The sequence below is a fragment of the Balaenoptera borealis genome (genome assembly GCF_965194805.1).
Source record: "Balaenoptera borealis genome assembly, chromosome: 10".
Taxonomy (NCBI): domain Eukaryota; kingdom Metazoa; phylum Chordata; class Mammalia; order Artiodactyla; family Balaenopteridae; genus Balaenoptera; species Balaenoptera borealis.
In genome coordinates, this window is record NC_138874.1 from 3898757 (window position 1) to 3910930 (window position 12174).

General features: G+C 40.8%; 1 protein-coding gene across 4 annotated transcripts in view; it reads left to right on the forward strand.

Moving 5' to 3' along the window:
* The window catches only part of MRLN (myoregulin), a 45552-nt gene extending 33566 nt beyond the window's left edge, over positions 1 to 11986 (forward strand). The window contains exons 1-4 of one of the 4 annotated variants that reach the window (XM_082407529.1): positions 2018 to 2490; positions 3712 to 3995; positions 9782 to 9893; positions 11760 to 11986. In XM_082407529.1, the coding sequence (XP_082263655.1) occupies positions 9815 to 9893; positions 11760 to 11920 (240 nt within the window). In that variant the 5' untranslated portion in view covers positions 2018 to 2490; positions 3712 to 3995; positions 9782 to 9814 and the 3' untranslated portion in view covers positions 11921 to 11986. Of the gene's footprint in view, positions 1 to 2017; positions 2491 to 3711; positions 3996 to 9781; positions 9894 to 11759 lie in introns of those variants that run through there. The other 3 variants (XM_082407530.1, XM_082407531.1, XM_082407532.1) reach the window with 3 other exon arrangements.
* The last annotated feature ends 188 nt before the right edge of the window (positions 11987 to 12174 follow it).

Below are 12174 nucleotides of genomic sequence, written 5' to 3' on the forward strand. Positions count from 1 at the left end.
TTGTTTTTTTAAAAAACGTGGCTTTTAAAATGTTGACGGAGGAGGAGAGTTTAGTGGTAATCTTGCTTCCTTCTGGTAGAGGGAATATAGTAAGCGCAAAGACGCCGAAAGCCTGTTTCCCCTCCCTGCATTTCAACGGCGTTCCAATTTTTATAAGGCTGCTTATAAGACTGATCAAAGAATTAGAATTCGATTCCTTCCATTTCCTCCTGGCTCAGTAAAGGCAGGAGGAGAAGCAAGGGGTTAATAAGAGCTCAACAACTTGAGCCAGCCTTGTGGCCATGCTAGATATTTCCGCCTTTCTGTGTTTCCTCCCTAAAGAGAGGATTTCAGTGATTCCAAAGGGAAATTTCACATATGGAAAGTGTCTGCAGGGGAATGTTGGATGGGAGACTTGGGCCCTGTCATTTCCCATGTTTGAGATTTGGTTCAGAGAGGGCACCTGTCATCTTCCACAGATTCACTGCCTTCCTGAGATTTTAGCCAAAGGCTTTGTCTTTGCAGCCTTTTTGATAATGGTTGCTTCTGAGAGTCCTGCAAAGTAGGTCACTGTGTTTTCTGTCTGGAAAAGGAGGACCCTGAAGCTGGTGCCCTGCCCGGTCCTCTGAGGAAAGGTGAAAGCTGACACTCTGGTCCCTCCTCAGGACTACGGACTGAGACAGTTTTCTGCTTTGGTTACATATGTTCAATTCTCTTGAACATGTGCATCAGGCTTCTAAATAAGGGAGGCATCACAGGGAAGTGGAAGGAGGCAGATGCCGGCTTGGTATGGAGCCCTGGCTCAACAAGCTGTGTGACTTAAACAAGTACTCAACCTCTCTGAGTCTCGGTTTCCTTGTTTGTGAGATGAGAGTTACAACCTGTTTGACAGCGTGGTGGGTTTTACTCATAATGTATCTAAGTGGCCAAGTATGGTAATATTACTGATGAAACCCCTCATTTGAATTTTTCCTGAATCTTCTTAACCTGGAGCCTCCAATGTGGTCTTTGATGGGAAACTTTAAATTGTAGAGACAATACTTGGCTTTTACTGCTTTTAATAACTTCATCCTTAGGATGGTATCAGCAGTGGGAATGCTGAGGATGGGGGCATTGGAGGATGGCATATGGTTAGTTCAGGACATTAGGCTATGGCTAAGATCAATGATGGTGGGGAACTTCATCAAAACAATTTCAAAGCATAAACTATTATTTTCATAAACTTATCTGCTCTACTATAATCAGCATTCTAAAATTTTTCTGGGACTTGCCTGATGGTCCAGTGGTTAAGACTCCGCACTTCCAGTGCAGGGGGTACAGGTTCGATCCCTGGTCGGGGACCTAAGAGCCTGCATGCCGCGAGGTGCAGCCAAAAATCAATAAATAAAAATAAACTTTTTCTTTTGGTTATGTGCTTCTGTGGTTCCAAAGGACTGCTTTCCCCCCTTGCTAGCTTCGATTCCGTGTCTGGATGGGACAGAAAGGAGGGTTGTCTCAGAGAATACCTGCTTCCCAAAGTGGTACCCTGTACGCTCAGGAGACAGGATGAGATTTTTGTTTTCCACTGCAAGCTGTCATTCTGCAAATGTTTATTTAATTCCCACTGTGTGAACACACAGTGCTAGATTAGCAAAGGGTCAGTAAACTCTAAATATGGTAGGAGAAAGAAGTCATTTCATGAGTAACTCTGTTACAAGTCAGAATGGGCTTGTTCCATGGTACATGGCAAGTACAGACAGGATCTGGCTGGCAGTCCACAGGGCCATCACATCCAATACTTACCCACCGAAAGTGGGCATTATTGGTCAGACTTCCCCTTGAGAGCTGTACATTCTTAGAAAACGATTCAGTGCTTTTCAGGGTTCCTCGTTGGGTTCACCTTCTAAGTAACAAGCTTCTGAGGCACAGAAAAACGCACCACAAAGTCGCATGTCATCCTCCCCCCCTCCAGTTTTTTTAAATTGAGCACCTGTTTTGTTCCAAGCCCTGTGCTAAATGCTAGAAATATAATTTGGGGACTTCCCTGGTGGCGCACTGGTTAAGAGTCTGCCTGCTAATGCAGGGGATGCGTGCGGGTTCGATCCCTGGTCCAGGAAGATCCCACATTCCACGGAGCAACTAAGCCCGTGCGCCACAACTACTGAGCCTGCGCTCTAGAGCCTGTGAGCCACAACTGCGGAGCCCACGTGCCACAACTACTGAAGCCCGTGCACCTAGATCCCGTGCTCCACTACAAGAGAAGACACCAGCACGTGCACCGCAAGGAAGAGTAGCTCCCGCTCGCCACAACTAGAAAAAGCCCATGTGCAGCAACGAAGACCCAATGCAGCCAAAAATAAATAAATTTATTAATTTTAAAAAAAGAAATATAATTTGGCCTTAGAAGAGGTCACAGTTTTTCATTGAACTTGAAATTCTGTTCTCCAACCTGGCCATCTACCTTCTCAGCTAAACTTGACTCCAGATAACACTTGGCTGGTTTCAGAAATCAAATCTGCACCTTAATAATAGGTAAAAACCTGCCACCAGTGAATTTAGGCAGAGGCGTGTGTGTTGCAGGCTGAGAAGGGAGTTTAAAGGTTTTGCCAAATGCTTTTACGAAGTCAAACAGTCCAGAAACCTCTCCTCCACCCCAAACCTGGAATGACACATGTTTGGATATGCGAGTTCTGCAGATAAAAACCCCAAACGCGACAAATAAGCACCTGGCCTCAGCCCCACTCCTGCTCTGTCACACGTGGAAGAACTGGCGGCGAGCGGCACTGCCCTGTGAGGTTCCCGGGCCACAGCTCTGGGCAGTTCATCTGGCCTCGTAAGAGCGCGCTGCAGCTGTGATTCTTGGCGAGGGCTGGGGAACTTGGCAGGGAGAAGGTTGAAAACATTTTGATTATTTTGGTTCCGGAATCTTTCTTAATGTAAAGTGCCTGTAACCGAGTAATTTATGTCTCCTTAAGGGCAATGCCATCTCCTATTTGTGGGCAGGAATGGGGTAGCGGGAAATCTCAGCCTTTGGGAGTCTTGGTAGTGGCTGATTAAGGGGAGGTGCTTGTTCGTGTGTAGAAAAACAGTTCATTTTAGGGCCGGAATATTTACTCAGAACATTTGAGGCACGGTCATAGATGGCTTGGGAAGGCCCAAACTGGACAGATATTGACCTGCAGAGAAAATCTGAGAGGTACAGTTGAAGAGAAAAATAGAGGGATTCCACACAGGTCTGGGACGCCCCCGGTACCCCCGGGGGGATCGGGTGGACCCTCGTGGGTGCCTGTGGCCTGCATGTCTGTGCGTCTGCCTCAGCTTCCCAGGGCTTCCCGTCGCTGAGGTCCATTTGTTTGCCCTCGTGCAGTGAGTCCGTGCTCACCTCTCTCCCTCCTTGTTGGGCTGCAGGAAGTGGCCACCTTTCTGACTCCAGTGCTTTGTCATACCCTAACCATTATTTTACCAAGTGCCCGGCAGCGAGCTGGGCTCTTGGCTCGCCTCTTTCACCAATCCTGAGATACTGCAGCGGCTAAGGCTTTGGAGCCAAACACACTTCCGTTCAAATCCCCGGTCATCCCCGCTGTGTGATCGCGAATAGCTCACTAAAGTCTCGGGTCGTCAATCTCTCCAACTAAGGAAATAGGAGAATTAGTAACTCCCCTCATAAGGCTTTGTGAGATTAAAATCACAACGTGTGTAGGCCCTTCCTAACTGTAGTTACGAATAAAATCCTTTCAATCCCCTGCAAAACAGATTGTCTCCAGATGGGGTAGCAGGTGAGGTGAAATGCCTGGTCCACGGCTCCAGCACTAATACCAGCCAGAACCAGGATCGCAAACCAGTTCCATCCGGCTCCCAAACCTTGCTGACCCACCATCTGTGACGAGGCACGTGGTTGTGTTTCCAGGCGAAGTCCACTTTGTCAAGTTTTGTGAGTCTGACCTGCCAAGTTTTCCAGTTTTCACTTGTGACTTATTCTGTTCTGGACACTTTGGTCTTCCCTTGGCCTGAATCAAAGCAGTTGGGAGGTGATGAAGGTAGAATATCTTCAAATAGCCAAGTCTGGTGAAACGCAGAATCCAATTTATCATAAATGTCAAAAACTCGCTGAGGCAATTATTATAGTAGCTCAGAAGAAAAGTACCTGTGTGACTTCAGGCAAGGTGCCTTCTCTCGTTTGTCAAACGAGAAGTTTTAAGAAATTTCAAATTTCTTTTCCAGTGCCAACTTTCTGTAATCTTTCAGATTTTCCACTACAGTTGGTTTTTTGTAGCTGGAGAGAGAAAGATCTCCTTGAAATCGTATCTTAATCAGGAAACAAGGTATAACAATCATGCCTGTAATCATTTAAGTGTCAAGCCATTTATTATTATTCTCATTCAAGCTTTCTCACATACAATGCTCATATCACTGATGAGTTAATTTCTCAGATGTCTGTTAAATTCCCTTCCTCATGTAATTCCTCACATAATTAGTTCAGAAAATGCACCTTGAACTCCATTTTAGAAGCTTACAGAACACACAAAACCCATTTACTGTTGCATATGCCTGAGTTTCAGTTGACTTCTGAATGACTCATATTTGAGCAGTTTATGTCTCCTGTCCTACCACGCCATCGTCTATTTCTGGAATCTTAAGGGGACAAATCTCAATTATGCCAGAGAAACAGTGGCCGTCCCAGCAGGACACTTCAAATCCTAAAACCCTGTAGGCCAGTGCCAAACTCTTGTTGCCATCCAACAACTTGACTAGCTTCCCTAATTACAAGCAAAAAAATAAAAACGAAAGCAAAAACATCAACAAGATATAATTCCCATATGATTTTTCAAGTTTCTAAAAGATAACTTTATCAAACATAAATTTTATGGGAAAGAGACATTTTCCATATGGAGACAATATTGAAAATACCCAACTTGGTGATTTTATTTTTGAAGAATAAAAATTTGTGGGAAAAGTAGACTTAATATATGGTTTTTCTTGTTGTAATCGTCTTTTGAACAAAATGAACTTTCGGTCTTCCAAATAAAGCTTCTACTTGATGTGCAGTTATTAAATCAATATTTGTTGAAAACTGATTAACATCCAGTACCATGAGGCACTGGGATCCAGGATGGGTAAGGCCATCCCCACTTTCTAGGAAGACAGCCCTGCCAATGGGGGGTGGCATGCAAACAAATAACCACAATACACGGTTGTCAGTTGCAATGTGTTACAGCAAGTGGGCAATAAATTCTGCCTGAGGATGTCAGGAAGGATCACAGAGGAGGTATGTTGGGTTTCAAAGGATGAGTAGGTGTGTGACAGTTATGCATGTTTGGGTGTCCAAAGAGAAAATGAGAAGACTGATTTATTCAAGGGGTACCATCTAGGAGGTAATACGGTAGAATATAATTAACAATGATAGTTAACTCTTGCTTATTAAGAGTGACTTGTACCTAGTAGGCACTCACTAGGCACTCACTTGGCACAAGTATTGATATTATCTCATTTAATTCTCACACTACCCTACTCTTATTATCATCTCCATTTTATAGAAGTGCTAACTGAGGCACCTAGAGTTAATGTAACTTGTCCAAGGTCTCACAGTAAGTGGCAGATCAAACCCTATCAGTCTTATGCCAGACCCATCTCTCAACCACCAAGTCCTGGAAGCATTCTTGTTATTTCTCTGTCCAGCTAATGTTAATAAGATCAAGGGGAGGAATTCATTGGTGGTCTAGTGGTTAGGACTCGGCAGTTCTACTGCTGGGGGCATGGGTTCTATCCCTGGTCGGGGAATTAAGATCCCACAAGCCACGTGCACAGCCAAAAAAAAAAAAAAGTTCAAGGGGAGGACCTTGTCAGTCATAAGTTGATCAGTGGGTAGATAACAAACTAATAATAAAAGAAAATAAAATTGCAGAGAGTAAAAGCTAATAAAACATAGATTAAAAAAACTGAACTTTCACCTAATCGGGTTGCTAGACAGTAAGCTCATAGTAGTGGCCTGTGAGTGATCCATTTACAAAGAGCAGATTGTTTTGATATGAATAAAACTGACTATTGTAAAACTATTCAGGCAAATGTAGGGTTCTCAGGCCCAGAGGGATAACTGCAAGACTATCCATCCCATTGTTCAACCAGCAGTTCACATATATAGAAAGGAGCCGGGACTGAGGAAGAAGAGTGGCCATTGATAATTACATGTGGATATTTCCATTTCAGTCTAGCCCATTTCCTTTTCATTTGAAAACATTAATAAATCCATGTAGTTGAAACAGAGTGGCATCTGGGGATGGGAGTCCTGCGTTAGCAGCATGAAGACTCCAGCATAGAACCTTGGGCAGTTGCTCCATCCCCCAATAGTGCATAATCACAGCCTGGCACATACTAGACCCTTAATAAATGGTAATTATTATACTTTACTCAAGTGACCTATTCAGCAAGAGTGGACAGATTTCAACAGGAGTGTCTCATGTTTCAACATTTGTCTCTAGGGAACTTCTGTCAATATTATCTTGACCATTAGATATTGATGGAAACAAGGAGTAGGATTAGCAAATTCTTATCAAAAAAGGAAATATTTTTGAAGTGTGACTCATGTGTTTAAGACTATAATCTTGAATCCAATGAAAAGTGTTTTCTTTTGATTGAAAAAGAGACTTTGCAAAGTATGTTCTGTTCTTTGTCTTGACCAGGAATCCACACCTAATAAGGGGAAATAGTAGAGGCTGAGAGAGATTGAGAAACAGGTGAAGTCTTAGTACCAGTAATAATTTTATGTAATAGAGGGCGTTTTACTTGTTTGTTTTGCATTGTTTTGTTTTTTGCCAGGGGACCAAACCATTTAACAAATGCACTATGGTCCCAGGAGTCAGAGTTGACTTGAGAAACTTTGTTTTATATAAAAACAAGATTATAAAGGTTTGAAAGGCCAGAGCCTACAAACTGATGGCAGGGTGAAGAACAGAGAATGCAATGAAGTTCAACCCCCAGAGACCAAAAGTCACTGCTACTCGCCATTAGTCTAACTTACCTTGTGGGATTCCACTATTCAACCATTCAATGAACAGGTCAGTTTGGATTTAGATTATTTGGACTCTTGATGGAATCAAAAGAAAATATAATAAAGACAAGTTTTTAAAACTAGATAAGAGAGTATTCATTCTATTTTAAGTATAACATTCTATAAATTAATTTCTATGAAATAAATTGATTCTCAGTGCCTTTTGGAAATAGGGAAAAGAAAGGAACGTAGAGGCATTCAAATGGGAGGGAAAATTATTTGCGGTCATCTGAAATTTCAACATGAAATATATTAGGCCCCAAATAACCTAGGATGTCTTAAATTTTATGTTATTTATTTTTTATACAGCAGGTTCTTATTAGTTATCTATTTTATACATATTAGTGTATATATGTCAATCCCAGTCTCCCAATTCATCCCACCACCACCACCCCTGCCACTTTCCCCCCTTGGTGTCCGTACGTTTGTTCTCTACATCTGTGTCTCAATTTCTGCCCTGCAACCGTTCATCTGTACCATTTTTCTATAACCTAGGATGTCTTGTATCAGAAATTGGAGGTGATGTTATTTTAGCTACGACTTTTAAATACTGCATTCAAGATAAGACCACAGTCTTGAGATAGTCACACTCAATACATTCTAGCATACTTTTAGAAGTGTCCTAGCTTATTTCAAATTTATTTATTAATTTATTTATTTTTTACATTTATTTAGTGCATGTTTTATCCGATAAAAAAACACTACAAATCATTTTTTTCCTGAAAATGCTGCTGTTAAATAGCCTTTCCTCTAAAAGAATGTCCCTGCAAAGAAAAAACACGTGATTACCAAGCTTCTAGCTAAGTAAGTAAGAACTAATTAGGCAAAATGTAAATCAAACACTGTGACAATCATAATTTTAATCCACAGTAAAATCTCAGTGTTCTAGTAAACTTATGATGGTACAGATTCATGTCCTTCCAATGATTTAGATCTAGAAACAGATCTAACATTGAGAAGAACCAAACAGAAGCCACTCACATTGCTGTTTCTCCTGAACATTTTGAATGAGACAAGAACATGTTCTTTAGCCAAAGAGACAATGTAAACTCAAGGAAAATGAAATGTCTCAGTGAAACATTTTAATGAAAATATGTAATTTATTAGATAAAGTGTAAGTTAAATATTTTCATTAAAATCTTTCACTGACATTTAATTTTCCCGAATTCATATTTGTTAAAATGATTGGTTTGACAAAAATAAAATCAGTATACATTACTTTTAAGTATATGGGAAAGAAAGAGGACTTGGTAGTTATGGGACTACTTTCTTTAGTTTTCTGAAGTTATATAAGCAACATCCTTTTAAATGAAAATGTGAGAAATGGAAAAAGCAAGGGAAAAAAATCACATATAGTCCTTCACCCAAACTTGACCACTATGACCATTATTGACATTTGTAGATAGTCCTGTTTCCTTTTTTAAAATATTTCGATTGTGAAGTCTAACATACCTGCAGAAAAGCCTATAAAATTTCTGTGTGCAGTTTAGCAAGTAGTTAAAAAGTGATTGCCAATGTAACCACCAACCAGGACAAGAAATGAAATACTGCTGGAGGCTCCCCACACCCACGCAGCCCTTCCTTTCCCCTCACTAACACCACCACTACCCTGATTTTATGGTAGCCAGTCCTTTGCTTTTCTTGATCAATTCACCACCTACACCATTGCCACCCACATATACACCCCTAAACCATGCACCTTTAACTCTGTTTTCCTATTTTACATAAATATATTTACACTGTGCATTTTCTTTTGTGCCTTGCTTTTAAAAAATTCAATATTATGTTTGGAAAATTCACCACTGTTTTTGTATGTAGCTGGAGCTTAATTTTCATTATTGTAAAAATTCAATATTATGTTTGTAAAATTCACCACTGTTTTTGTATGTAGCTGGAGCTTAATTTTCATTATTGTATAATATTCCATTTATGCATTTATCTATCTACTGATGGGCTTTTGGTTTGTTTTTAAGTTGAGGATATTACAAATAATGTTTGGATATGTGTCCTGGTGTGATTATCCATGCTTGTCCAGGAGTGTAATGGGTGTTCATAAGGTATGGCTTTTAATCATAATTAAATATTGTAACATAATTTTCTAAGTAGTATATTCTATTATTTCATAGTTGTAATAACCATCATTTTGTTGGATACTTTTCCATTTATGGCCGAATGTTACAGCCTGGTCTTTTGTAATAAATTCACTCCTCTACTTTCTAATGCTTCTAGTGCTGGAAACAATGAAAATCTAGTCTCTTAGCAAGTTTAATGTTTATAACACACTTCTACGTCTATGCTCACTGTACTGTGTATTAGGTCTCCGGGACTTATTTATCTACTTGTTGCACATATGTACCCCTTACACATCTCTTCCATTCCCTCACCCCCTGAGAACTATTGTTTTAAAAGTGTGGTTAAGACTCCCTGCTTCCACTGCAGGGGGTGTGGATTCAATCCCTGGTGGGGGAACTAAGATCCCATATGCCCCATGGCATGGCCAAAACATAAAATAAAAAAATAAAAGCGTGCTAAATGTTTGGCCTGCCGGGAACATTATAGAATTCAGTTTAAACTTTTTGTGATAAGTTTAGTTTTCAGCTATACAATTCTGTGATATGTTGAAATCAACGTGTCACATTTGCCAAACTCCACTCTTCGACATCTCCTTCCTGACTTCTTTGAGAGTAATTTTAGAGTTTCTCCAGGCAGGCTCCCTGCCCGTCCACTTCACAGACCACCTCAGCATCCAATAAAAGCTTTCACTGTGCTTTGACACAGGAACCAAGGTTGCTAAGAGACCACCTGTGCTGAATGCACTTTGTTCTAGCAAGAGCAGCTGGAGAGAAAACCCAGGAGCAGCATTATCTACCACTACCCGGGATTAAGTCAGGTGAGAAATGGGTTTCTGTGCACTCTTCGACCCCCACCAGTTGTCTGGTCTTTCCTATTCAGTCTCTCTCTTACCGCTATTGGAGAAAACTGAAGGTACCCCTCAGAGCACAGACTGAAGAAACACAAGATGGAGGTGGAGGTCATAGGAGGGAAGGAAAATCACTTTGCGAACCCATGTGTTATTCTTACCCCTTCTTTCCCAAACATAGGCACAAGGAATTGTTGAACTTAAGGGAAATTCTAGGCGTTTACTTTGCCAGTGATTGCTGTGTAATCTGGGGCAAGTCATTCCCTCCTTTAGGAACGGAGTTAGTTATTACAGAAATTAATCAAGATTGCTAAAAGTGGAAGAAGATGATACTTGTATAAATCTCATCTATCTCCCCCTCTCTCTTTCACTTTCTCTCTTAAAACTCGACCTGCCTTTCTGGGTTTGAGTGAAAAATAGCAGAAAATATTTTCCCACCCCGATCTTGCCACTTTCTAAAAATATTGATGCTCATTTTTTTTTAATAAATTTTTTAAAGTTTATTTTTATTTATTTATTTTTGGCTGCATTGGGTCTTTGCTGTGCACGCGCTTTCTCTAGTTGTGGAGAGCGGAGGTTACTCTTCGTCGCGGTGCGCGGGCTTCTCATCGCGGTGGCTTCTCTTGTTGCACGCAGGCTTCGGTAGTTGTGGCGCGTGGGCTCAGTAGTTGTGGCTCTTGGGCTCTAGAGCACAGGCTCAGTAGTTGTGGCACTCGGGCTTAGTTGCTGCATGGCATGGGGGATCTTCCCAGACCAGGGCTCGAACCTGTGTCTCCTGCATTGGCAGGCGGATTCTTAACCACTGCGCCACCAGGGAAGCCCTTGATGCTGATTTTAAGTTGAGTGTGTATAAGGGACTTGGATGTAAGGCTTTGAAAATTACTTAACTCATTTGACCTTACATTCCTGGAAAAAAGGAGTTAAGAATGGTTCTAAACTCCCTACCTGACAGGCATGTGAAATGTTCCGACTGTGTGCTCTACAGACCACAAATTAATATCTTTAAAAATTCCGTAATACTTAAAAAAATTTAAGATATTTAAAAAACCGTTTGATTAACACAGAAGTGTGGAAGAAATTAAAATATTTAATGTCTGATTAAGTGACCAAAATATGAGAAAGGATTTTGAGGAAAGATCAGGGGAATGAAAAAAACCTTTTGTTGTTTAATGTTTAAAAATTTTATCACATGCCTCTTTCCATGTCTTCAAATTCTCATTTCCTGGTAACACCCACTGTACAGGTTAGAAGAATGGCAATTTCACTAATGCCATAAGAATGATTGTAAATGACTTTGCAGATAAGACTTCAAAAATAAACTAATTATGGATAACATTGAAAACAGAGGGGTAATTCTGGTAGTTCCTTGAGCTGTTTTTTGTTTGTTTTGTTTGTTTGTTTTACAAATTTATTTATTTTTTGGCTGCATTGGGTCTTCGTCGCTGCACGTGGGCTTTCTCTAGTTGCGGCGAGCGGGGGCTTCTCTTCATTGTGGTGCGCGGGCTTCTCATTGCGGTGGCTTCTCTTGTTGTGGAGCACGGGCTCTAGGCGCGCGGGCTTCGGTAGTTGTGGCTCGCGGGCTCTAGAGCACAGGCTCAGTAGTTGTGGCGCACGGGCTTAGTTGCTCCATGGCATGTGGGATCTTCCCGGACCAGGGCTCGAACCCGTGTCCTCTGCATTGGCAGGCGGATTCTCAACCACTGCACCACTAGGGAAGCCCTGAAAGACATTTCTTGATCACTGTTTCTTTCCAGTGCAAATATTAGATTGAGTTTAAAGAATCAGGATTATAAATGTGTTCATTTAAGGATATTTTCTCTTTCTTTTTCCCCCTAGGGAGCAGGAGCATTTTGGATATGACGTGTAAAAACTGGATATTAATTTCTACTACTAACCCCACAAGTCTGGAAGATGAAATTGTGGGAAGACTTCTAAAAATTTTGTTTGTAATCTTTGTTGACTTCCTGTCTATTATATATGTTGTTATAACTTCTTAGCTGACTTCCCTTACTTTACATGTGAATTTCATATTGAATTACAGTGAATAAAATTTTGTAATTTAGTATGTTGAGTGATTTTAATTTGATGACATCTGCAATTATTCTAGAGGCCAACAGGACGTTGCAATAAAAACAAGATTGTGTATTATTTAGTACTTTATGGTTTATAAAACATTCACATAAGTTGAAATGGAATTTTTTCCAAAAATCTACACTACTGTCATAAAACTTCTTGATTTTTAACATGATCG